The sequence below is a fragment of the Podarcis muralis genome, chromosome 14 (assembly GCF_964188315.1).
Source record: "Podarcis muralis chromosome 14, rPodMur119.hap1.1, whole genome shotgun sequence".
In the NCBI taxonomy this organism is placed as follows: Eukaryota; Metazoa; Chordata; class Lepidosauria; order Squamata; family Lacertidae; genus Podarcis; species Podarcis muralis.
Genome location: NC_135668.1, coordinates 48,379,731 through 48,407,325, shown reverse-complemented (window position 1 = coordinate 48,407,325; position 27,595 = coordinate 48,379,731). Strand labels below are relative to the sequence as shown.

The following is a 27,595-nucleotide window of genomic DNA, read 5'->3' as shown; positions in this document are numbered from 1 at the left end:
GTAGTGAGAAAAAGTAGAGACATCACCTTGCCAACAAAGGTCCGTATAGTAAAAGCTATGGTTTTCCCAGTATTGATGTATGGAAGTGAGAGCTGGACCATAAAGAAGGCTGATCGCCGAAGAATTGATGCTTTTGAATTATGGTGCTGGAGGAGACTCTTGAGAGTCCCATGGACTGCAAGAAGATCAAACCAATCCATTCTTAAGGAAATCAGCCCTGAGTGCTCACTGGAAGCACAGATCCTGAAGCTGAGGCTCCAATACTTTGGCCACCTCATGAGAAGAGAAGACTCCCTGGAAAAGACCCTGATGTTGGGAAAGATGGAGGGCACAAGGAGAAGGGGACGACAGAGGATGAGATGGTTGTACAGTGTTCTCGAAGCTACCAGCATGAGTTTGACCAAACTGCAGGAGGCAGTGGAAGACAGGAGTGCCTGGTGTGCTCTGGTCCATGGGGTCACGAAGAGTCGGACACAACTAAACGACTAAACAACAACAACAAGGGTAGTGATAAAGTGGGATATCAAATCCAAACTCTTCCTCCTCTTCTTCTTCTCTTAGCACACATCTTGGTTTGCGTATTGTTTTGGGAAGTGTTCAGTTGATAAGCCTTTAAATGTGACAGGGATGGGATTCCTCCCTGGTCATGTCCCCTTCTGCAACCTCGCAGGAACGGGCGTGGGTATAACTGTGGCCTTCTCTGCCTAAGAAGACGTCTCCGTTGACGAGTTAATCAAGTCCTCTACAAGCCGCATCCTGCTTGCCATCTGCAAGGGGGGAATCCTCCTCAGACGCGTCCCCTGCTGATACAGCAAATGCGCTGGAGAAAGCTCCAGGCAAGCGTGGCGAGAGAAAGGCGTGACAAGAATGCCCAAGATGGGCAATAAAATAAAATAGCGGGTTGCTCACCTTCCCTTCCTCCCTCCCTCTCTCAGCTGGAGGAAAAGATTACAGGGAGAAGAGAACTTCTGAACAGCGCTAAAGGAACAGTCAGAGGTAACAGGAGGTTCTCGTGTTATTTTGATTGCTCCCCTCGGCAGAGGGCAGAGGAGAACCTGTCCCCGCCCCTCGACTTACTGCCACCAGAAGTTCACAACGACCTCTGGCGGGTGCGTGCGTGTCGTGAAACACAGCGCATGCATATCAACCAGCTTAGAGGGATGCAGGGGCCAGTTTGGAGGAAGGAAGGGCCACCTAATGGCTTAGAGAACTATCTTTACGTTTGAATTATGAGCCAGTGGAGCTTCCATGTTCCAAGGCATTCTATCTCCAAGGGCTAGGTAATGGGATAAACTATAGGGAAGCAGTGATGCTTTCATGCCTCATTTGCGAGCTTCTGAAAGACACTTAGTTGGTCCTGCTGGAGTTGTGGGGAGGTGGACCTTTGACCTACCCAACAAGCTGGTGTTCTCTCTCTCTCTCTCTCTCTCTCTCTCTCTCTCTCTCTCTCTCTGTCCTCTCCTTTCCCTCTCTTCCTCTCCCCAGGTGCCCGTCTCTCTCTACTTTACATTTCAACATTTCAATCCCACATTGCATTCACAAACACCCACAAGGTGGCTATATTTAACGTACAGTCATACCTCGGGTTACAGACACTTCAGGTTGCGTTTTTCAGGTTACAAACGCTCCGAAACCTGGAAGTACCAGAACGGGTTACTTCCGGGTTTTGGAGGTCGCGCCTGCGCAGAAGCGCCAAATCACAACTTGCGTGTGCGCAGACGTGCCGCTGTGGGTTGTGAACGTGCATCCCACACAGATCACATTTGCAACCCGAGCGTCCACTGTACTTACATTAGATGGAAAAAATGATTTTTTTAAACACATATGGTATCGATATGATGATGTAATAGACAGAGCTTGACCAATTCAGTGACTTTGGGTACTTATATTATATTTAAGAACAGAAGAGGAGCCTGCAGGATCAGGCCAATGGCCCATCTCCTCCAGCATCAGGCTATGTTTCCGGGTATGTTTAGACTGGAGAAAAGGAGACTGAGAGGAGATATAATAACCATCTTCAAATATCACATGGAAAAGGGAGCAAGCCTCTTTTCTCCTGCTTCAGAGGGCAGAACCTGAGCAAATGGCTTCAAGTTACATGACTAAACATCAGGAAGAACTTTTTGATGGTACGAGCTGTCTGACAGGGGAACGGTTTCTCTCAGGAGGTTGTGGACTCTCCTTCCTTGGAGGTTTTTAAGCAGAGCTTGGACGGCCATTCATCATGGATGCTTCAGCAGATATTCCTGCATTGCAGAGGGTTAGAAGAGATTCTATGATCCTGAGCTCTTGGTGGACAACCACATGCTGGGGGGGGGGGGAACCAACAAGCAGGATTTGAGGAAGAGGAGGAGGAGGAGGAGGAGAAGAAGAAGAAGAGGAGGAAGAGGAGGAGGAGGAGGAGTTTGGATTTGATATCCTGCTTTATCACTACCCGAAGGAGTCTCAAAGCGGCTAACAATCTCCTTTTCCCTTCCTCTCCCACAACAAACACTCTGTGAGTCGAGTGGGGCTGAGAGACTTCAGAGAAGTGTGACTAGCCCAAGGTCACCCAGCAGCTGCATGTGGAGGAGCGGGGAAGCGAACCCGGTTCACCAGATTACGAGACTACCACTCTTAACCACTACACCACACAGTGCACCACAAGAGCACTCTCTTCTAGGAATTGGAATTCAGAAGTCTTACTACCTCTGACAGTGCAAGTAGAGCGTAACCATAGTAGCTAGCACTCCCTGACCACTGGCAGAGGAAGAGGGGTGCAGTAGGTGCGGTCCGCCCCAGGTGTCATCACTGAGGGGGGTGACATCACTACGCTGCCTCCTGGGATGCTCGCCGTGGGCAGTGCCCCTGTGGGCAGCTAGCCCTGCCCCGGGGTGCACACAGCTCCACTTCTGCCCTTGATAGCCTTCTCCTCCATTAATTTTTCCAATCCACTTTTAAAGCCATCTTGGTTGGTGGCCATAAACTGCCTCTTGTGGGAGTGAGTTCCATAGTCTAACTATGCAATGAGGGAAGAAGTGTTTCCTTTTATCTGCCCTGAAGCTTCTCACATTCAGCCCAAGAGTTCTAGTGTTAGGAGAGATGGAGAAATTCTTCTCTCCATCCACTTTCTCCAGCTGCCTTCTCTCTCTCTCTCTCTCTCTCTCTCTCTCTCTCTCTCTCTCTCTGACATGCACTCCAGCACCGCCCTCGAAAAACCCATCTACTTATGACTATTTTTGCTTTTGATCGGGGAACTTTTCTCTCAAGTGTTGCCAACTGTTTATCTCTCTTTTCAACCCCCGGGCAAAGATGTCCTCACTTAGAGAAATGACAATACAAAGAGGGGGGGCTGTGGTGGTGCATGACAGATAGCGGCTTATGAAATTGTGAGTAGTGCAGAAAGAGCCTGTGATTCAGGGAACATTATTCACCCTGTCTCAAATATAGAAGCCCCGGGGGCTCTCTGCTGAAATTGGCAGTGGCAGCTCAATCCCACAACACACATCTTGACTTGAGGAACCCGTTGTCGCAGGATGTTGCGATGGCCACCAGCCGAAATGTCTTCGAAATGAGATATGATGAATGTGCAGTAGAGGGTGGGTCTGCAAGCCTCTACAAGCTGTGTCTGATCATCGAAAGCAGAGATCTTATTAATACAGAAGGGGTCAATCTGTTTCTGGTCCTTGTCGCTTTTGAATGCAGTGGGTGGTGGGGTTTGCTGGATGGAAGGTTGGTGATGCAAAATTAAACAAACTAGCAAATCTCCCATGTAGAAAGCTAGCCTGTGAGGGCTGAAACCCTTGCTCCTGACCCCCTAGTTTTCTATGTGCAGGCTTTTTTTTTTTTTTTGTTTTTGTTTTTTTTGCATGAAAGAGCAGTCATTTCCTGGCATCTCAAGAGAAATACACTGGTGCCAGAGACCCTGCAGAGTCGCTGTCAGTCAGTGTAGACAACACTGAGTTAGATAGACTTGTGACGTGAATCTGGATTCGCCACCTGCCTTTGTTCCCCGCTCTTATGGGGAAGAGCTGTAGCTCAGGTCCCAAGTTACACCACGGACATCTCCAGCTTGCAGAGCTGGGAAACATTGCTGTCCCAAGACAATATTTGGTGAGTTAGGGACTTCCCCTGCATGCAAAGACAGTGTCACGGTCCAGTCTATGGGCGATCGAAGTCCCAGCTGAGGATGTCGGGACCGGGGGCAAGATGGTGGGGTGGGAGCAGGAACGAGAGTCCAGAAGCCAGGGGTCCGAGGGTCAGGAAGCAGGGAGTCACAAAGTCAAGGGTCCAAGGGTTGAGAAACAAGGAGTCAAGAAGCCGAGGTCCGAGGATCAGGAACCAAGAAGCCAAACGCAGCAAGGCAGGAAATGTGTTGCTGTGGCAAAGAGCTGAAGGGAAATGCTGACCTTATATCCCTTCCCGGCTCTTGCCACCAGGTACAGTGAGACGCGGGTGGTGCTGTGGGTTAAACCACAGAGCCTAGGACTTGCCAATCAGAAGGTTGGTGGTTTGAATCCCCGTGACGGGGTGAGCTCCCATTGCTCGGTCCCTGCTCCTGCCAGCCTAGCAGTTCGAAAGCACATAAAAGTGCAAGTAGATAAATAGGTACCGCTCCGACGGGAAGGTAAATGGTGTTTCCCTGCGCTGCTCTGGTTCGCTAGAAGCGCCTTAGTCATGCTGGCCACATGACCCAGAAGCTGTACGCCGACTCCCTCGGCCAGTAAAGCGAGATGAGCGCCGCAAGCCCAGAGTTGGCCGCGACTGGACTTAATGGTCAGGGGTCCCTTGACCTTTACCTTTACAGTGAGTTACCAAGTGGCCTCACCTGTGTGGCCGCACCTTGCCTCTCCAGAACAAACTTAGGAAGGCCCCAGTCCTGCGAAGCCCTACTGGTCACAGGCCTGGCTCCTGCACGCACTCCTGACAGACTCAAACCCATGACTCTGTGATTAAGAGTCTTGTGGTCTCAGCAGAATGTTCCCTTGTTGGTCTCTGACCTGCTTCCACCCTGGGGTCCCCACTGTAAGGAGCAGCTGGGCCTGAGCTCCCATTTTAATTTACCTCTGGGATTCAGTCCGACACTGTCTGGGGCATCATGGGGAGTTAAAATGGAGTCAGACCCAGCCACCCAGCACAGTGCAGTGTCGAGTCTTGCCAGGGCTTTGAGTGGCTGCTTGATGCCACCATGCAATGATGCTCAGCCTGCATTCAGCGGCAGACAAACGGCGAACCGGCCATGCAAAGCGTGAACTGGCCCTTTGCGGATGTTTAGAGATGGCAACAAGGATCGATGGCCGCAGGCTGCAGAACAGGACGGCTTGCACACGTCAGTGCTCATCCGGAGAGAGCGCATTTCCTTGCATCGTGTCCCGCGTGGAGTGTCGTCGGGATAAATTTTTACTGACTGCGGGGTGTTCGACAAGCAAATCACACTTAGGAGAGCAGAGAGGATGGCCGGCAGGCACACAGCACTTTTGACAGCACCGAGAAGTCTAAGGCCCTTGTATTCACAGCTGAAGCCAATCTCTAGACAGGTTAGCCTATGACCAAACGTAGTGGTAGAGTCTGGAAGCAGCAGAGTGGACTGGACCAAGCATGGAAAAGCCACTTTGATTTTTTAAAGGCTCCATTCTTTCTTCACTCTTTCCCCCCTCTAATGACATTACAAACAGAAATTTAGCACAACATGGAACGGAACAGCTCTTGCTGCTGGCTGGATTTTTTTGTTGTCGTTTTACTTATGGGAATGGTCCTTGTTATTTTATGTCCACCTTTTCCCTTTAAAAGACAACACATCACTGTAGAGTGATGGGCAAATCTGTCAGTTTCAGTTACTCGTTATTCCATTCTCAATGCTCCACATTTCCACAGCAGTTTGTGAATAATAATAATAATAATAATAATAATAATAATAATAATATACTGCCCTATATCCGGAGGTCTTAGGGCACTTCACAGAAATTATTATTATTATTAGTCCTAATGCAAATTCAATCCTAGCATACACATTTTGGCAAAGCAATTTCCCTTAGTGCAAAGTGCTTTTGTATGTTATTTTCACTAACATATATATAACCACATCACCCTAGTACAGAGCTTTTCAAACTGTGTGTTGTGATACATTAGTGTGTTGGCTGCAATGTGTAATTGTGTCACACGAATGCTCCCTGCTCTCCTCCCGGGGCTGGAAAAGGGTTAGTTTAACCTCCAGCTTGCTAGTAAAACTGAACTGTTGTGTCGCAAAAGGATGCATGTCTAAAAAATGTGTTACCAACATGAAACATCTGGAAAGCTCTGCCTTAGTATATGTGCTTTTTAAAATACAGAACATTTTGTGGGAGAACTGCACTGCAAAATTTGAAAAAAATGCAGATTTCGAGGGATGGCTGTGTTTCAGCTTGCCATATTTTTTGGGGGAAGGAGCCAACCTTCCCTGTAAGTTCTACTTTTGGTGCAAGCCAAATCAAATTTCCGTGTCACCCCTATCCCTGCATTTAGTAATCCAGCACATATGGGGAGAGGGTGACATTAGAACCAGCTCCTTGATGGGCTAGATTACTATAGGCAGGGAACTTTTCAAGTAGGGGACCTTTCAAAAATAGGACCCACCACCTGAAATGAGTACACTTGAGAATTCTACCACCTCATTTTTGGGAAGGTGTAGAGGAGTTTTTGCTTTTCCAATATGTATCTTTTCCCCCGAGGAGGAGGGTTATCTATCTATCGTCTATCTATCTACCTATCTATCATCTATCTATCTATCTATCTATCTATCTATCTATCTATCTATCTATCTATATCTATCTATCTATCTATCTATCTATCTATCTATCTATCTATCTATCTATCATCTATCTATCATCTATCTATCTATCATCTATCTATCTATCTATCTATCATCTATCTATCTATCTATCATCTATCTATCTATATCTATCATCTATCTATCTATCTATCTATCTATCTATCTATCTATCTATCATCTATCTATCTATATCTATCTATCTATCATCTGTCTGTCTATCTATCTATCTATCTATCTATCTATCTATCTATCATCTATCTATCATCTATCTATCTATCTATCTATCTATCATCTATCTATATCTATCTATCATCTATCATCTATCTATCTATCATCTATCTATCTATCTATCTATCTATCTATCTATCTATCTATCATCTATCTATCTATCTCTATCTATCATCTATCTATCTATCTATCTATCTATCTATCTATCTATCTATCTATCTATCTATCCATCCATCCATCTATCTATCTATCATCTATCTATCTATCATCTATCTATCTATCATCTATCTATCTATCTATCTATCTATCTATCTATCTATCTATCTATCTATCTATCATCTATCTATCTATCTATCTATCTATCTATCTATCTATCATCTATCTATCATCATCTATCTATCTATCTATCTATCTATCTATCTATCTATCTATCTATCATCTATCTATCTATCTATCATCATCTATCATCTATCTATCTCTCTATCTATCATCTATCTATCTATCTATCTATCTATCTATCTATCTATGTATCTATCTATCTATCATCTATCTATCTATCATCTATCTCTATCTATCTATCATCTATCATTTTATAACATATATACACTGCTTAATTGTAAAGCACCTCAAAATAGCTTACAAAAAGAACAAAACAATAAAAATTATTAGTAAAAACAATTAAAACGTTCAGAAGATTAAAGCCAGCAATAAACTACACACCTTGGTAGGCTTGTCTAAGCAAAAATGTTTTTGTTGTTGTTGTTGTTTAGTCGTTTAGTCGTGTCCGACTCTTCGTGACCCCATGGACCAGAGCACGCCAGGCACTTCTGTCTTCCACCGCCTCCCGCAGTTTGGTCAGGCTCATGTTTGTAGCTTCGAGAAAATGTTTTTAGCAGGTGCCAAAAAGAGCACAATGGAAGGGAGTTCCAGAGTCCAGGTGCTGCCACACTAAATAATCAATCTCTTACAAATGCAGATTCGGTATTATGAGACAGACTGAAGCAGTTGAGCTGTCTATTTGGGGCCAAGCAATCTCGCAGCAATCTCGCAGCTCAACTGGTCCCAAACCATTAAGGGCTTTGTATACTGATAGTAACCCCTTGACCTTGGCCCAGTAGCACACCGATAACCGGTGAATGTCTCATTATCGACCTTCCTGTTTTCATGATCTTGTTATTTCTCACTGAAAGCGTGGCCGTTGCTTCTCCTTACTCTGCTAGTAACGCCAATCAAATTAGGAATTTAGAGAGGTGGGCAATTCATCCAGAGCAGGGCAAGAACAGCGGCTTCATACCTCCCCCTTAATTACAGCTTCCGTTGCTTTCTCTGAACATCATGTGCAACCGAGGGACCTTAATAACTCACATTTAATTTAGGTCCCCATCTCCTCTCTTTCTTACCCATAATAAGATAATTACTTCCCATAATTTGCCACAGAATGCGCCTGCCTAATAAATAGATGCATGAGTTAGCCCATTACACAATAAGCGAAGAGCGCTGAAACATGTGTAATTCGTAGGATGACAAGAGCAACGATTAGGCTCTTGGAAACAGAACGAGGCAGGCAAATAAAGATTGGCGCTGAGGATGTTACCCACAACACAATTCACCCAGAATCTTCACACACACAATGGGGTAGAACTAACTCTCTTCAAGACCAATTCACACGTTGTGTTTTTGTTTTTGCAAGTGCTGCAAGAATGGGGGAATCTCAAACTGGCTTTCCCAGCAGTCAGTTTACTCCCTGCCCAACCAGCACTGATTTTCTCATCATTTCACATCTAAGCACTGACCAGACTCAGACCTGCATAGCTTCAACCAAGTTGTCGCATCACATTCCTTTGAACAAAGAGTTAACTTCACTGACGCCAGCTGCTTTATTGCTGACCTACCCAGTGTCGGATTTATGTATGAGCTAAACAAGCTATAGCTTAGGGCCCCACTCTCTTGGGGCCCCCCAAAAAAATTAAAGGAAAAAACACACACACCTGGATGTACATTTCCAAAATATAAGATAAGAAACAAATAAAATGGCTTTAGATACTTATTAGGTCCATAAATTACTATATAGCATATATTCAACACAAAAAAGTGACAATTTGTTGTTGACAAAGGGCAGTTGGACATATAAAGGGCCCCATTACCTTCAGTAGCTTAAAAGGTAAAGGTAAAGGGACCACTGATCATTAGGTCCAGTCGTGGCCGACTCTGGGGTTACGGCGCTCATCTCGCTTTATTGGCCGAGGGAGCTGGCGTACAGCTTCTGGGTCATGTGGCCAGCATGACTAAGCCGCTTTTGGCGAACCAGAGCAGCACACGGAAATGCCATTTACCTTCCCGCCGGAGTGGTACCTATTTATCTATTTGCACTTTGGTGTGCTCTCGAACTGCTAGGTTGGCAGGAGCGGGGACCGAGCAACTGGAGCTCACCCTGTCGCAGGGATTCAAACCGCTGACCTTCTGATTGGCAAGTCCTAGGCTCTGTGGTTTAACCCACAGCGCCACCTGCGTTCAGTAGCTTAGGGCCTCATCAAACCTAAATCCAGCCCTGGATCTACCTCTATATCTGGTTCATGATAGTGGGTAACCTTTTTTTTAGGTCAAAGGGCCACATCATCTCAATGGAAGCTCACCAGGGACCACATGCAAGTCATGGGCAGTGCCGCAAGTAAGAGAAGGGTTGGGTGGAGGCAATGGATGTGACTGCCACCTTTGAAGAGCCGGCTACATTTCAGCCATGCAAAAGTCAGGGCTTTCTGTAAAATCTTTGAATGTTAAAATGATGCAGGATATTAAGACAATATGGCATTAGTGACAAAGCTGAAAGGAATATGCAAAAAAATATTCTATAAGAATAAAGGGGTAAAGGCTAGAATAACATTATGTCAGACTTAAACAAAATGATATAAAGGGAAAAATTGGCGACATAATAGTTGAAATGTATAACATACAACAAGATTTGAAAGAGGGTAAGGCATTGCTGAATATGATTGTGCAAAAGGGAACACAGAAAAGGGAGATGTGAGGAAGTCAGGAAAGAGGGCTATGAAAGTTACAATTAAGAAACAGGATTTATATATCTTTTTTTTGGTATGTTTTCTTTTCTTTTTTATTTCTATATCTGATATTGTATTTTTCTGTTTTTAGCTGATTGTGGTGATGGTTTTTCTTTTTTGTTTTGTTATGATGGTGAAGTTTGTTTAACTGTTTAAAATTTCAATAAATATCTTTTAAAAAAAATATTAAAAAGTCAGGGCTTTCTACACACACACACACACACACACACACACACGTGTCACCTCTCTCCATTCAGGTGAGCAAGAAGCAGTTCAAGGACAATTTCTGCTGGACAAAACCATGAGGAGGATGCAGACCAGAACTAGTGAGGGGTGTGAGTTGGGGGAGGTGGGTGTGGTCTGGAAAGGGGTGTGGCTCGGTGGAGAGTCCCGAGCGCTGGATAGAGACCTTTGGAGGGTCCCCTTTATCCCCTGCGCATGAGGTTCCCCAGCCTCTTCCCACAGGTTTTACAGTCAACACTCTCCCTTTCCCCCTTCCTAGTTTATGCAACTGTGTCTTCAACATTTCAGCTAACTCCAAATAACTTTGCACCTAAATAGCATCCCACGTCGAAATTACGCAGGGCTGTTTCTATATACACAGGTAAACTCCTCCACACCATCACATCTGCGGATATGTGGCATTGGGGAGAAAGGCGTGCGTGAAGAGAGCATCAGATGCAAGCCGACACTCATTTCTCCAGTCACGGCCAGCAGAAAATGTGCTCTCTATAAAGTCTCGATTATACTCCATGGCTAAGGGAATGGACACCATTTAATGGCCTGGCAGCTGGCTGGATTTTGCTCGCTTTGTGTTTTTAAGCAAACAGTCCCAATTTGTGTCTACCAGACACATACGCAGATCAGAATGCAATTATCCTTCAGGTTCCACACGTCTCAAAAGCCTACAATACAGACCACATCTCAAGAAGTACCAAAATTCAATATTTTAGGATGAAATTTTTTTTAGAACTGTGTGCATTGAGCTGCCATTAAATGCAATTTTGGCACATCTTTTTCTCTGATGGAAAGACCAGATTGATATGAAAATAGAGCAGCAGAGGAAACTCGTGGATGGAAATATGTGGCTTTGACACGGACCAGAAGTAGATGGCTCTGTCGTAAAAACATAAGAGCCTTGCTCAATCAAGCCAATGGCCCAACTCGCCCATAGCACTCTGCCCAATTGCAATTCCCACCAACTGGTCTTCAGAGGCAGACTGCCTCGAACAATGGAGGGTAGAACACAGCCATTGTCTCTAGCAACCATGACAATTCTGCAAACACCCTCTGGCATTCAGAGACACACGGCCATTGATAAACTCGTCCTCCTCCATGAATTGGTTTCACTCTCTTTTGAAGCCACCCAAAAGGATGTCCGCACCCTGCGGCTGGTGCAGACGGATGGTTTCCCAATCACTTTCCAATACATGGAACTCCTTGTAAACAAGCCAAAGGGGAAGACCAGCAATGTCATGGGCCAGGAGACAGGTTCACCTGCTGAACATGCAGCCTGAAGGGGGAGTGACTCCACCTTCACCTGATCAACGTTCAAGGTCACAGAGCAGAAGGCACTGATCAGAACCAGCTGGCTCTGGGCTTCATCAACAGTTTCCAGCAGCGGTCAGATGCTGGAAACAAGGCCTGTGGTTCCTGGCCTGACCTTGCTGCTATCTGCTCTCCATCTCAGCCCTTGGCTCTGTGATCATTTGGATTCTCTGACCTCTGGACTGTCTGACTTTGTATCAGGAGTGCCAACTTGGCCCCAGGGCTGTGGGTGCCATGCAGTGTGCATGGTCCTGGCACTGAAATTTGTGGCTGCCCTGCCCCTTTATGGGGACTTGTGTGAGTGCTAGGTCCCCCAGGGAGTTGGGACTAATGCTTCGTATGCGGATTCTGCTCTCAGGCAAGTGTTCCTTGCTAACCTCTAGCCCAGGGGTCAGCAAATTTTTTCAGGGGGGCTGGTCCATTGTCCCTCAGACCTTTTGGGGGGCTGGACCCACCCTCTCCCCAAAGCACCCCCTCCCAAAAAGACCCCCCTGAAATGACCCCGCCACTTCCATTTACACCACAGCCACTGCCGGCACCGATGTCACCTCGTCTTCGGCAGCCACAGCTTCGGCAGCCAATCAGAAGCCACGCCACAGAAGTCAGCCACCGCACGGCGAGGCCTCCGCGCTGGTTTAGCACAGGGACTGACTGAGCGGGCGGCAGGGTCTGCAAGGTTCGCGGGCCAGATTAATGAGCCCAGTGGCCTGCTTCCAGCCCGCAGACCTTAGTTTGCTGACCCCTGTTTGCTTGCTGGGCAATGGGAATCAGATGGGTCTACAACAAGTAACAACGGAAAACTTCCATGAAAAGAGAGCTAGCCCAACCCACAAAGTGTCAACATGAAACAACAGAAAGTGCTCAGAGGCAGGAAGCTTGATAACCACCAGCGCAAAAGCAGAGTGTCAGAGTTGGCCGGCTGCTGATGTAATATTTGAGGATTGCTTCATTTACTCATCTTACGTGGGCGAAAACATGCATCTCAAACACACTTGGGTACCGCATGAAAGAATGGAGGATAAAAGAGGCTTACCTGAAAAATAGCTATCCAAGCATAGCCAATATTATCAAAATTAATAGCTCCATTGTGCGGGTTGAGCTCCCCCGTCCTGCAAATGTTGTAATACTGGTTCCAATTGATGCAGGCGTTTCTGCTGCTGAAGTCCAGGGTGTATGAATTTTGGTTGTAAGAGTCCATGCTCAAAGTACATTCCACCTTGTACTCCTTCCGGTTTGGGATGCTGGAACATTTCTGCATTCCGTTATCCCGGTGGGACGAGCAGATGAACGGATTCTCCTCGCTTTCCTCTGGCCGATAGTACGGATTCAGGAAAGTCAAGTTGTACGTCCTTGAATGGGAAGGAAGACACAGGAAACCCCTTTATACCAAGTCAAAACTTAGCTTCGTTTAGCTCATGATAATTTCCCCCTGAAATTATTATTTTTGAGAATTGAGTTGGGACTGTTGTATTTTATGTAGTGAGGGGACAGTTCTGAACTGATCAGCTGCTACTGCCTAGCAAGGGGCAGCAAATATTCTTTCCAGCCTAAATTGCCTTTGGCAAGATATTCTGTACTGGCTAAGAAGAGGGCAACTCACTCCTACACGTTTGGTTTTTCCTCTTATACTGTTCCAGTGTCTCTCGGCCAAAACGTACATTAGGGGATTGTTGCCATGCCAAAAACCTGCAATGCAATCAAAGTAAACAAAGAGAAAGAAAACAAAGTGGGATTGACAACATTTCAAGGCCTAAGATGACCCTCGCCTCCTGGTTCTGACCCACCGGCATGACTGACAGAAGACCATGGTGAGACTCTTGCTGGCGAGATCTGAGCATGACATTTTCCATCCCTAAAATGACCACTGTGGAAAAATGCTGCTCAGAGGCACCGAGTTCCATGCAACATTGTCGTGTGTACATGATGTCACACGTGCAACACACATGTGTGATGTCATGTGCATTGGGAGTTGGCCATGAGGCCCGGGGAGGCCTTCTTCTAGATTGGAGGGGCTCAGCCCTGTCCCCTCATACTTGGGGTGGAGGGGAAGCTGAGCTGTCCTCAGCCTCATAGAGTTGGCACATGTGATGCTGCCCTTGCTAGAGGTCAATGCGCAGGGTGCTGGAATGAACCAGGCTTTTTAATGGGCAAACTGAGACTTTCTCCAGCGCCTCATAAGATACTATCAGCAGCTGGAAAACAGAGAGATGGTGCCCAAATGGCTGCTAGTGGGTCTTTGGAAATGCCTCAGTCACTTCCAGCAAATGCCACTCCAAAAAGTGAGCTGGTCTTCAGGAAACAAATTGGCACAAGATGCTGTGCTGTGGGGAGATCATTGGAGCCCAACAGCCCTCTCCCCTCCTGTGGTCTTCAGAAACTGGTCTTCAGAAGCACTGCTGCCTCGCACCATGAAAGAAGAACATAGCAGTCATGGCTAGTAGCCACTGATCACTTTATTCTCCATGGATTTGCTGAATTCTCTTTAAAAGCCATCCCGGTTGATGGCCATCACTGCCTCCTGCAGAAGACAGTTCCATATTTGAACTATTTGCTGCATGAAGAAGCACTTTCGTTTTATCTGCCCTGGATCTCCCAACTTTCAGCCTCATTGGAAGTCCATGGGTTCTTGTATGAAAGTAGGTGTTCCGGTTTTCGAACTTTTTTCAGAAGCCAAACGTGCTCAGTTTTGAGTCCCCCCGTGTTTCCTGTTGCGCTGCTAATTTGCGCCCCCCCCATTGTAATTCAAGCCTTCCATTTCCGATTGCAGTGTTCTGAGGTGATATTTGGAGCTTATATTTGGTGCTTTTGTTTTTGCTATTTATTTTGCATTTTTTGTTTTTGAGGCTTTTTCAGTTAATTTGTTTTTGTGACTGTGTGGATCCCAGTTCAGCTACTGACTGACTGACTGATTGATTGATTGATTGATTGTGCGACTGCGGAAATGGATAAAAGCCCCCCATCCAAACAATGACTATCATCAGCACAGGTAAGAAAATTTTTTAATTTTACTTTTTACCATCTACAATACAGTCTTATTTATTTTGTAGTACAGTACATTGATGATTGCTTTCATTTTATGGATCAATGGTCTTATTTTGTTGTTTAGTTGTTTAGTCGTGTCCGACTCTTCGTGACCCCATGGATCAGAGCACGCCAGGCACCTCTGTCCTCCACTACCTCCTGCAGTTTGGTCATACCCATGCTGGTAACCTCGAAAACACTATCCAACCATCTCGTCCTCTGTCGCCCCCTTCTCCTTGTGCCCTCCATCTTTCCCAGCATCAGTGTCTTCTCCAGGGAGTCTTCTCTTCTCATGAGGTGGCCAAAGTACTGGAGCCTCAGCTTCACAAACTGTCCTTCCAGTGAGCACTCAGGGCTGATTTCCTTAAGAATGGATGCGTTTGATCTTCTTGCAGTCCATGGGACTCTCAAGAGTCTTCTCCAGCACCATAATTCAAAAGCATCAATTCTTCGGCGATCAGCCTTCTTTATGGTCCAGCTCTCACTTCCATACATCACTACTGGGAAAACCATGGCTTTAACTATACGGACCTAATGGTCTTATTAGATAGTAAAATTCACGTTAAAATGATGTTTTAGGGGTTGTTTTTAAAAGTCTGGAACGGATTAATCCATTTTGCATTGCTTTCTATGGCAAAGCACGCCTTGGTTGTAGAATGCTTTGGTTTTGGAACGGACTTCCAGAACGGATTAAGTTTGAGAAGCAAGGTACCACTGTAATGGCATTATGACATTGGTGGCTTCATTTCCAGTTGCTTTCCCAACGACCCCCTAGCATGGAATGAGGCCTGCAGGCCAAATAAAGCCCTTCTCCTCAGGCTTAGACAGCCTTTCTCAGAAGCCCAAACTTCAGATACAATCCAAGTCAGGAGGAGGAAATTAGGCAGCCCTCCAAACACCTTTCGTTTAAACACACAAAGCCGCCTGGAACTCTCTGTTTACATTTTTATACTGCCGGGCAGCGTCTTAGTAATAAAAATAAACTTAACTGTGTGGAGAGAGCACCCCAGGCTGCCAACAGCACCACTAAGCTCCGAAGCTTTGGAGTTTTAATTGACAACCAAAGCAATACCATTTAGGACTGTCCTGTGGCATTCACTAGATACCCAAACTCTCCTCTCTTTCCAAACATTTCTTCAAAGAGCATGGCAAAGTGGAAAATCTGTTTATGGGTTGTGGCACCGACAGAAGTGTGAGTTATGGAGACAAATGTATACCCTGGAGGTGTTTTAATGGGGGAAGATCGAAGCTGATCAGGGAGAAGAAAGCAGAGAGAGGGGTTCTAGTGAGTTGTGTAGCAGATTCCGGCGACAACACCTGACATTTGACACTGGGCAGCTGGCAACCGAAAGCTGACAATTGGCCAGCGATGACTGGTGCCCATTGGTCGAGCCGAAGTCAGAGAGACCAACGGTAGGTGGATTAAGAGCCAATCACAGGCAGAAATATAAGCGTCATCCACACCATATATTTAAAACACTACAATGGCGCTTTAAACAGTCAAGGCTTCCCCCAAAGAATTATGGGAGCTGTAATCTGTTGAGGGTGCTGAGAGTTGTTAGGAGATCCCCTATTCCTCTTGTGAAACTACAGTTCCCAGAGTTCCCTGGGAAAAGGGCTTGATTGCTGAACTACACTGGGAATTGTAGCTTTGTGCGGGAAATAAGGGGGCTCTTAGCAGCCCCAAGGAACTCCAGCTCCCAGAATTCTTTGGGGGAAGCCGTGGATGATTAAAATGGTATCATAGTGCTTTAAAGGTATGATGTTAATATGGCCCTAGAGCCTGCCACAGGCACAGCCAACTGATATTTATTTATTTATTTATTTATTTATTTATTTATTTATTTATCTAACTAACTAACTAACTAACTAACTAACTAACTTATTGCATTGATATCCCTCCTGTCCTCCATGGAGCTCCTCAAGGTGGTGTAGTAGTAGTAGTAGTAGTAGTAGTAGTAGTAATAATAATAATAATAATAATAATAATAATAATAATAATAATAATAATTTATTTATATCCTGCCCTCCCCAGTCAAAGCCGGGCTCAGAGCGGCTAACAACAATAAAAGTAACACAGCATTTTAAAATCAATTCATTCTAAAATCAATTCAGAATCAAATTAATGGCCACCATTGGGCTAGAGTTCTATGAGGATTACAGAAGGAGGGGGTCAGACTGTGCCTTGGCCAAAGGTCTGATGGAATAGCTCTGTCTTGCAGGCCCTGCGGAAAGATGTCAAGTCCCACAGGGTCCTAGTCTCTTGTGACAGAGCATTCCACCAGATCGGGGCCACGGCCAAAAAAGCCCTGGCTCTGGTCGAGGCCAGCCTCACCTCCCTGTGGCCCAGGACCTCCAAGATGTTTTTGTTTGAAGACCGCAAGGTCCTCTGTGGGACATACCAGGAGAGGCGGTCCCGTAGGTACGAGGGTTAGTGTTACGGGTTAGTCCCGTAGTGTAGACGGTTCTCCCCATTTCATTCCCACAACAAGCCTTTTAGATAGTTGAAACTGAGAGGACCACAGTCACATCCTGCGAGCTTCATGGCCAAGTGAGGGATTTGAAGCCTGGTTTCCCGGATCCTAGTCTAACACTCTAAGCACTCTAATTGTCAGGGCCGGCCCACCCATGAGGCAAGGTGAGTGGACTGCCTCAGGTGGCAGTATACATAGGGACAATAAATAAGATTCTGTTAGGAAGGATTTTCTGAGGGTAAGAGCTGTTTGACGGTGGAAAGGTCTCCCTCGGAAGGTGGCGGACTCTCCTTGGCTGGAGGTTTTTAAACACAGGTTGGATGGCCATCTGTCAGGGATGCTTTAGCTGCAATTCCTGCATTGCAGGGGGGCACCCCTTCCAACTCTACAGTTCTATAATTAAACGTGCACAAGCTCATAGGCAATTGGAAGAGATGGCCGATTGATTTCCGAGTACTTACATTTGAAAATTGGTGTCTAGGAAACATCTGTTCCTCAGCAGCCCGGCCCACAGCTGCACCCCGACGATCCCAAAGATGAAAAAGACAAAGAAGCACAACAGAAGGACGTTGCCTAACATAGGCAAAGTATCTAACAGCAGGGTGACGAGTATGCGCATACCTGGGGAGAGAGAGAGAGAAGGAAAAAGGGAGATGAAGGGAGGGCACGAAGCAGGCAGGCAGTGGTTGGTAAAAAGATTCGGCAGATCCTTCCAGGATCCGCTTGGTTCAGATGCACAGCTCCTGTGACCCAGGCCTGCATATGTTTAAAGCACATTTAAAACACACACGTCTGCATTAGTGAGGGAAGTTTGTTGCAGCAGGACCAGGAAACACCTGAACTTCTTCACCAGCCTGTCCCATCTCAGCCTCTCAGCTTCCTTCCTCCCACCAGCCTGCTTCTGCTTCCACCTCTAATTCTGGACTGCTGTCTGCCACAGACTCTCCCAGCTCACTAAGCGCTGTTGCCTTCTTCAGCTTCCAATGCCTCCTCCTCCCTGTCTTCTCCTTCTGACCACTCATCATTGTCCCACCACCACTCCCTGGGCTCTGTGCCTTCTTCCTTTGAGTGTTCCTCAGCTGGTTCCTCTCACTATTGCTCTGCGTCCAACCAGTCCATGACAGATGATGGGAAGTGTAATCCAAAAACAACTTTCGGGTGGCAGAACCTTGGCTGCCCCTGGATTAGGACTAAATTCGTTTGTTGACGTATTTTCCCTTGCCACCCTTTGGGCGATACGACTGGCCGCCTTTGTCAAGGGTACAACTCAACCCATGGCGATGGTGGGAGGGAAGCAAGCCCCTCCTGGGGGAAGCAGAGCAGGGTGGCAAAGTAATTTAGATGAGAACCGGCCAGGAAAGAGAGAGAGAGACAGCGAGTGAATGTTAAGGCTTTGCCTGCGAATTGGGGGATCAGAAGGGATTACCTGGATGGCTGATGCTATCTGGGATTCATTATACCCTTGCAGTCCGCAACCCCGATCGCTGCCGAGATGCTGTTGGCACCGGAATGACCTGCTGTTGTTTTCAGCGGTGGAACTAAGCCCCGCGTCAAAGGGGACGGCGAGCAGCCGTTGTGAAAAAGCAAACGAACAAACAGCGGCAATTCTAAGCCTGCTTTCGTGTTTTTGTTGCAGGGGGGCAAGCAAAGCATCTCTTAGCTAATCGGGTAGCTCACACCTCAGTACCTCCCAAGCCAGGAGCAGAGAGGTTCAGGGATGAATGTAGTCCCCTCTCTGGTCCTCAGCCCTCTTCCCCAGCCACACCACCACCCCCGGCCATAAAAAACATAAGCGGAGTGTCCCCATCTTGTCCAGCATCTTTTTCTTGCACTGGCCAACCAGATACCCCGTGGTAAAACCTGCAAGCAGAGACCTGAGCCCAAGAGCAACTCTCCCCTCGTGTAAACAGCTGTTGGGAGGTCAGGCGAGTGCCGTCATCGCACCATGTTACCCGGTGCTGCTAAGGAGTAAGCCATCTACCGTGTTTTTTGCTCTATAAGACACACTTTTCCCCTCCTAGAAAGTAAAGGGAAATGTGTGTGCATCTTATGGAGCGAATGCAGGCTCCATGGCTTCAGCAAAAGCAACCTGAAGCCAGGAGAGACCCGTCTTGCTCTCCTGGCTTTGTTTCGCTGGAGAGGCATTGCGCAGCTTTCCCTCTCTGTGCAGCGCCCCTTCAGTGAAGCAGGAGGAGAAATGGAAGGGGCTCCACTTCTCCTCCCGCTTCACTGAAGGTGTGCTGCACAGAGAGGGAGAGAATATTTTTTTTCTTGTTCTCCCCCTCTAAAACTAGGTGCGTCTTATGGCCAGGTGAGTCTTACAGAGCGAAAAATACGGTAACTGTTTGGTGCAGATGCAGCCTTATAAAGGTCAGCCAAAGGAGGGAAGAAAAGTTTTGGTGGACTGCAGCACTTTATGGGAAATGAATTTTCTTTGGGCGGGGACATTCTTACCCTCTGGTGCCAATCAATGTGCCTGGAGAATCCGCTGGTGGCAATAAAGACTTTGCAGGGATGTTTCATCCTGCTAAAAGGCATCTCTGTGCAAAGTGGCGTCCTCCTGAGAGCTCTGCCCTACCAAGCTTTTTGCTGGCTTCAATTCCTCCCCCGTGCCCATTAGTGGCCCAATTTGGAGACAGTGGGCCATTTTGGCTCGGCTGCAATCTCTCAACAAGCCTCCTGTTCTTTCTTCTGCTGAGCAATCCTCGCTTTGCCTCCTTTGTCATTGTCAATTACTCCTTTAAAAAGCCCCTCTTTTCTTCAGTGTGAGACCCCATCAAAAGGAAGAAAGGAAAACTAAAGAGCATAAGAACTCAAGATGAGCCGTGCTGGATCAGGCCAGTGGCTCATCTTGGCCAGCATCCTGGTCTCACAGTGGCCAACCAGATGCCTGTGGAAAACCTGCAGGCTGGACTTGACTGCAACAGCCCTCTCGTCTCCTGCCTCCTCCAGCAACTGGTGTTCAGAGGCACTACCGCCTTTGAAAAGTGGAGGGAGAACACAGCCACGATGGCTAGGACCCTTTGCTAGCCTTGTCCTAGCTGGGGAAACCCAGCCAGATGGGTGGGGTATAAATAATAATAATCTATCTATCTATCTATCGATCTATCGATAGATTATTATTATTTATACCCCACCCATAATCTATCTATCTATCAGGGGACGCAGGTGGCGCTGTGGGTTAAAGCCTCAGCGTCTAGGACTTGCCGATCGAAAGGTCGGCGGTTCGAATCCCTGCGGCGGGGTGCGCTCCTGTTGTTCGGTCCCAGCGCCTGCCAACCTAGCAGTTCGAAAGCACCTTTGGGTGCAAGTAGATAAATAGGGACCGCTTACCAGCGGGAAGGTAAACGGCGTTCGTGTGCTGCGCTGGCTCGCCAGATGCAGCTTGTCACGCTGGCCACGTGACCCGGAAGTGTCTTCGGACAGCGCTGGCCCTCGGCCTCTTGAGTGAGATGGGCGCACAACCCTAGAGTCTGTCAAGACTGGCCCGTACGGGCAGGGGTACCTTAACCTTTACTTATCTATCTATCTATCTATCTATCTATCTATCTATCTATCTATCATCTATCATCATCTATCTATCTATCATCTATCTATCTAAATTATTATCTAAATAATAATAATCTATCTATCTATCTATCTATCTATCTATCTATCTATCATCTACCTATCTATCATCTATCTATCTATCTGGCATAGGTTTGAGCAGTCAATGAAACTAAGGGTGGGAAAAAAGAGTAAAGCTAGAGGAAACTTCTCTTCCTCCACCCTTAGAAAAACTAAGTGCCCTGCCAAACACACAAATTGTAGGGATTCTTCACCCAGCTGTTTCCAAGAACATTTCTGAGTGGAGACAATGCCTCTGCTGCAAGGACATTTTTCTTTTTTAGCAGTCAGTCTCTGCAGCAAATTTATTGCTGTCAGCCTCCACCAACTAATACAATCAGGTGCAGCCAGTGGGGGATCCAGGTGGGCAGATCAAAGCACTTATCCTTGACCAAGCTCCGTTTGGGATTCTCAATGGCCCCCCTGCCCTTTGGCACCAGAATTTAAGATGCTCTACAACAAGACTGCAGTGAAAAGGCTGCCTTTGCTAGAAACCAACTGTAACACACCCCACTTGATTATTTTAAAAATCAAAACCTCTTTGCAGTATGCAGTGGCACCTTGGTTCTCAAACGCCTTGGTACTCAAACAACTTGGAACCCAAACACTGCAAACCCAGAAGTAAGTGTTCTGGTTTGCGAACTTTTTTTGGAAGCAGAATGTGCTCCCCTTTGAGTGTTATGCTTCCATTTTGAGTGCTACACTGAGTTCTGTCTGGTTTTGCTATTTATTTTGCCCTTTTGTTTTTGGGGTTCTTTTCATTTTGTTTTTGTTACTGTGTGGAACCCAGTTCAGCTACTACAGGCATCCCCAAACTCGACCCTCCAGATGTTTTGGGACTACAACTCTCATCATCCCTAGCTAACAGGACCAGTGGTCAGGGATGATGGGAATTGTAGTCCCATAACATCTGGAGGGCTGAGTTTGGGGGTGCCTGAGCTACTGATTGATTGATTGTGTGGCTGCAGTACATTGTTTATTGCTTTTATTTTAAGGATCAATGGTCTCGTTAGTTAATAAAATTCATGTTAAATTGCTGGTTTAGGAGTTGTTTTTAAAAGTCTGGATTGGATTAATCCATTTTGCATTACTTTCTATGGCAAAGCGCGCCTTGGTTTTGGAATGCTTTGGTTTTGGAACGGACTACCAGAACGGATTAAGTCTGAGAACCAAGTTACCACTGTACATTAGTTTTATTGGTGGGGAAAAAAAGTTAAAAAGGAATCCATAAAAGTTTTCGGAAGTATTTGTGCTGCAATCCCACTTATAATTTTAAATTTCCTTTGAATGCTGCTCTTTGTGGCTGCAGAACAGGCCCCTCCAATATGCAAATAGCTTTACTAAGGGGTTGGAGTCACAGCAGAGTGAAGCCCTGACAACTTTTTAAAAGCTTCAAGTGACCCCAAGCCTTTGGTGGGACAACATCTTCTCAGGTTCGCTAGAGCAGCCCTCTGGGAGCTGACCAGGGTGCTGAATTACCTCGTTTGGACTGGAAGAGGCCCTTCAAAATATTTCCACTACCCACATGGAGTCTAACCCTCAGCAGTACTGGGCACACTGGAATTAGCTTCCAGTCCCTATGTATTCTTCACCGTCAAAGCTTTACAGGTAGATGGCTACTACTGGGAGCCCCAGACAATTTAATACCTTTTTGAAACAAAGTGAAAGAGCAGGCAAAATCATTTCTTACAGGCACCTGATTATTTTTCTGCAATTACACGAGCTCTTGGCAGATGAAGGTTTCCACCAAAAAGCGATAAAAGAGCTCAGAGAAGATATTAGCATATCGGGAAAGGATCACTCGGCAGCGTGCCATCGCTACCAGGAAATGAATTCAACTGGTGGGCTTATCTTCCAAATTGGATTGAGGACAGACGCAGCTGAAGCGAATCATGGAAGGGGCTTAAGGCCCACTCAAATTTCCGAGAGCAGACAGACCCGAGAGCAGACAGACCCTTTGCCGTTGATGCCCCCACCGCCGCGTCAACGTTTCCCTGCAAACACAGAGGCTGAGCTGGCAATAGTCTTGGGAACGCAGGAATGCTGAAAGCTGCATATACAAGCTCCAAAGGTGTGGGTGAGTGCCCACTGCTGTGCACATGGCTACTGTAATGCACTCTATGTGGGGCTGCCCTTGAAGACTGTTCAGAAGCTGCAATGTCTGCAGAATGCAGACCCTGGTGGGCACAACTTACACCAGTTCTCTGAGGCTTGTGCTGGTGCTTCCAAGTCAAATCCAAGGTGCTTGCATTAACACACAAAGACTTGGGTAAGGCCTTGTAGGGTTGCCATATGTCCTCTTTTCCCAGGACACGCCCTCCTTTTCACGGGTAGAGTCCTTAGTTAAAAGTAGAAGTCGGCAAATGTGTCCTCTTGTTTTGCTTTTCAAAACATGACAACCCTACATCATGTCCATTATATTCAATGGATCTACTCTGAGTAGGACTGACCTATAGCCTGGGCTTCATGTTCTTAAGCTGCTTTTTAGTATTTTTAGTTTTTACTGGGGGCTGTCTCTCTCCCTCACTCCCCCGGCCTTGTCCCCTGCAGAAGAATAATACATAACAGCGAGAAACAAATATTAAGGTTGCTAAAAAAAATCCCCCCCAATGTTAACCCAGAGACAAATAGTTGAGGTGCATATTTATGACACTGCTCCCTTCCTAAACCCATCACTCATCTTCAAAGAAAAGCCCCAAAGGAGGAAATAAATAAAGGAAGCTGGAAGAAAGTACCCAGGTGCCATTCAGGGCCAGCAAGCAGACTAGAATTGAATTATAGAATTGTAGAGCTGGAAGGAAGTCATCTAGTCCATCCCCCCCCATAATGCAACATTTAATCTGCAGAGAGGTCTAAAAACCATCCAAAGTTTCCTACATGCGCTCATTGCCCCCCCCCCCCTATTATTAGCACAGACCAGCCTGGGCCAGCCTGGTGCCCTCCAAATATTGCTGGACTACAACTCCCAGTCAGCATGTCTAATGACCAGGAATGATGTGACTTGTAGTCCAGTGACACCTGGGGAGGGGGCACTGGGTTGGGGAAGGCTGGCGCAAATCACCCACTCTTTAGCTGCTAGATTTAAGGAGTCTCACCCCTATTGATTAAGACAGTATAGCAGCATTCCCCAAGCTGGTGCCCTCCAGGTGACGCTGGATTGCAACTCCCATCAGCCCCAACCAGTGTGGTCAATGGTCAAGGATGAGGGGTTTGAACTCCAGCATCTTCTGGAGGGCACCAAGTTGGAAGAAACACTACGATACCACGAAGCAGTTAGCTTGACACAGTTCAAATTCACGTTCTGTGATGAAGACAAGTGGTTGACTTTGAGGTCTGTTACTCTTGTCTCAACCTAACCTGCCCTTGACACAGAACTGACCTGCACCTCCATGGACAGCTGTAAGTCCAAAATGACTTCCAGGCTGCGAACCTGGTCCTTCAGGGGCATAGTTACCCCATTCAGGACCAGGGGTCCTCCATACCCGCCCACCCCCTGTCCCCCAAGAACAGTACTTCTGTCTTGTCAGGATTCAACCTCAATCTGTTAGCCGCCATACATCCTCCAACCGCCTCCAGGCACTCACACAGGACCTTCACCGCCTTCACTGGTTCTGATATGAAAGAGAGGTAGAGCTGGGTATCATCTGCATACTGATGAACACCCAGCCCAAACTCCCTGATGATCTCTCCCAGCGGCTTCATGTAGATGTTAAAAAGCATGGGGGAGAGGACGGAACCCTGAGGCACCCCACAAGCGAGAGCCCAGGGGTCTGAACACTCATCCCCCAACACCACTTTGTGGACATGGCCCAGGAGGAAGGAGCAGAACCACTCTATAACAGTCCCCCCAGCTCCCAACCCCTCTAGACGGTCCAGAAGGATGTTATGGTCGATGGTATCAAAGGCCATTCTCATACAATATCAGGGCAGCATACAGCGATATAAAAACATTTAAAGCAGTACAAAAGTAACATTAAAACGACTGGCCACTCGATGCAATTACCAATAATAATAATAATAATAATAATAATAATAATAATAATAATAATAATTTATACCCCACCCTCCCCAGCCGAGACTGGGCTCAGGGCGGCTAACACCCGATATAAAAACAAATTGATTGAAATACAACATTAAAACATTAAAATACAGCCTCATTTCAATGGAAACTCAAATAAAAAACTTTTTTGGGGATGAAAACGTCAAGTCTTCACCAAGGCTAACTATGCAGACTGGTCCTACATGGGCCAGAAAAAAGCCAGGGAAGTCCCCAAATAGGAATTCCATCACAGGAGGAGAAAGGAAAAAAGAAGAGGGGAAGGGAATCAAATTGATTTCAAGTCGAAGGCCAGGCGGAACAACTCTGTCTTACAGGCCCCGCGGAAAGATATCAGATCCTGCAGGGCCCTGGTCTCATGAGGCAGAGTGTTCCACCAGGCCGGAGCCAGTGTTGAGAAGGCCCTGGCTCTGGTTGAGGCTGATCTGACTTCCTTAGGGCCTGGGACCTCTAGGGTGTTGCTATTTATCAACCTTAAGGTCCTCCATGGGGCATACCGGGAGAGGCGGTCCCGTAGGTATGAGGGTTCCATAGGGACATTTTGCTTGCTTGTAAGGGGGGGGGGATGTGACAGAGGTGTTTAAATAAGTCACAGGGTGCAGAAAATGGACAGGGAGATGGTTTCTCTCCCTCTCTCATAACACTGGGATTTGGGGACATCCAATTAAGGTGATTCCTGCATTCCTGGGGATAAGACTAGGTGACTCTTGAGATCCCTTTCCAACTCTATGATTCTATGAACGCCTGAAGATTCAGGACAGACAAAAGTCACTGAGTGTAGTTGAGCTATGGAACTCCCTGCCGCAGGAAGCAGCAATGGCCACCAAAATTGGAAGTCTTTAAAAGATTTGGGAAATTCATGGCAGAGAGGGCTATCAAGGGCTGCTAGCCCAAATGGCTATGTTTCGCCTCCACTTGGGAAGCAGCATGCATGTATAGACCAGTTTCTGGGAACCACAAGGGGCAAGAGCACTGCTCTTGTGCTCAGTTCCTGCATGTGGGCGTCACCACTGTGAGAACAGGAATACTGGATCTTATGGGCCACTGGCCTCACCCAGCAGGGCTCTGCTTGCATTCTTAATTTTTGTTTTGCCATCAGCCAAGTGGTCCAGGAACAAGAGAAAAGAGAGACCCAGTTAGAAGACTTGGATCTTGATGTTAATTTTCTTCATCTCATTAGAGAGCAGGGGGGGAAGCGAAGCTATTAGCGCAACGGACTTACTTGGCACCCTGTTAATGGCTCGTAAAGGCCTGAGTACACGGACAGTACGGATGGCAGATAAGCTGACGTTGTGTCCATCCAAGGAATATTCCATCATGCTGGAGAGAAAGAGAGAGAGACACACACAGAGAGATACACAGGTGAGAATGAAGTTCTCAAACATCCTCTAAACCAGCCTTTCTCAACCTGTGAGTCCCCAGATGTTGTTGAACTACAACTCCCATCACCCCTAGCTAGCAGGGATGATGGGAGTTGTAGTCCAACAACATCTGGGAACCCACAGGTTGGGAACCACTGCGAAAATGGATGCTTCCTTGTAACAGAAGAAGTTCCATTGGACACAATTCTAAGTAAGCACCCATCTCCACATAAACGCTTGGCTACATTCAATAAAATATCATTAAGACCTAGATGGAAATTAGATGAAAAACAAAACACAACTTGATCCTCTCTTGGTGTCAAGGGGAAGCTGACAATCAGATTAGTAACGGCCCATGTAGTTCCATTCACTTGGCTGTGAGTCCTGGAAGATCTGCTCTCTGCCCTGCAGGCCTTTCCCCATCTGGTTTGGGAGGGCGGAGCCCGGACTGACTCCAGCTACAAAAGTTGAGGCTGCTGAACAGACTCTTGGGCTGGGGGATTGAGGGTTTTTTTTGGGGGGGGAGGTGTTGCTGCTGTTGGGGTTGTTATTTTTTGTCCCTTTATTTTAGACTTATGATGATTTATGTGGAAATAGTTTAATTTGTCAATTGAAAGCTCAGAGGATGATGCCATACAGTAACTCCTCCTATGAAGCATTTCAGTTGAGGCACCTGGGGAGGCTGCAGAAATGTTTCATGGAAAGAAAAACACACTCGCATCACCCTCAATCACCTTTCAAGCATGGCGCAGTGGTTAGAGTGTTGGACTAGCTCCCAGGAGACCAGGGTTCATGAAGTTTACTGGATGTGACCTTTTGGACCAGTCACTGCCTCTCCTGGCTTAACCAATGAGGTGGTTGTGAGGATAAAATGGGGGAGAGAAGAACCATATATGTCCTTAGGATCAGAATATGGCCTGAGGAAAAAATGCATTCATCAGTAGCAATTTCTGTCTGTTTTCTAGCAGTGGGGATATATACCAAAGAAAGCATTCTCTGGAATGGAATCACAGGTCTTGTGGGGTGTTTTCCAGGGCTTTTTGGCTTCCATGCGATGGCGTAATATGCTTTCCGGATAATCCTGCCACATCTGCATTCAGCTTTTTGAAACCAAGCGCCTGGGATTTATTTTGTCGCTGCCACGCTGCAGAACACGAGAGAAACAACTGGAGCTGATTCAAGGGCCACCTAGCAAGGAAATATATATCGCAAACACCAATTTCCACCTGCCAGTTGGAGCGAACAGGCCAGGAGCCAAGAGCCAGGTGTGTGAACCGAGCTGGCTTTCCAGGAATAATACAAGCTATTGTCTAAAACCATTGTGCAAACATCGTAGGATCCTGAAGAGCTGCCTGGCGGCAGTCCCAGTTTATTACAGCTTCCACCGTAAATGGATGCAGCTATTTATCTGTTTATCATCTTTTTATTTGTCCAGGATGAGAGAGCCCTCTCATGCG

At 46.7% G+C, this 27,595-nt stretch overlaps 1 protein-coding gene across 3 annotated transcripts in view; it reads right to left on the bottom strand.

Moving 5' to 3' along the window:
* Window positions 1-27,595, bottom strand: part of CACNA1H (calcium voltage-gated channel subunit alpha1 H) — a 370,065-nt gene that overhangs the window by 133,805 nt on the left and 208,665 nt on the right. For all 3 annotated transcript variants that reach the window (XM_077918649.1, XM_077918651.1, XM_077918650.1), the window contains exons 5-7: window positions 26,000-26,097; window positions 17,576-17,735; window positions 12,653-12,968 (exon numbers count right to left, since the gene is read on the bottom strand). In XM_077918649.1, coding sequence (XP_077774775.1) covers window positions 12,653-12,968; window positions 17,576-17,735; window positions 26,000-26,097 — 574 coding nt within the window. The remainder of the gene's footprint in view (window positions 1-12,652; window positions 12,969-17,575; window positions 17,736-25,999; window positions 26,098-27,595) is intronic.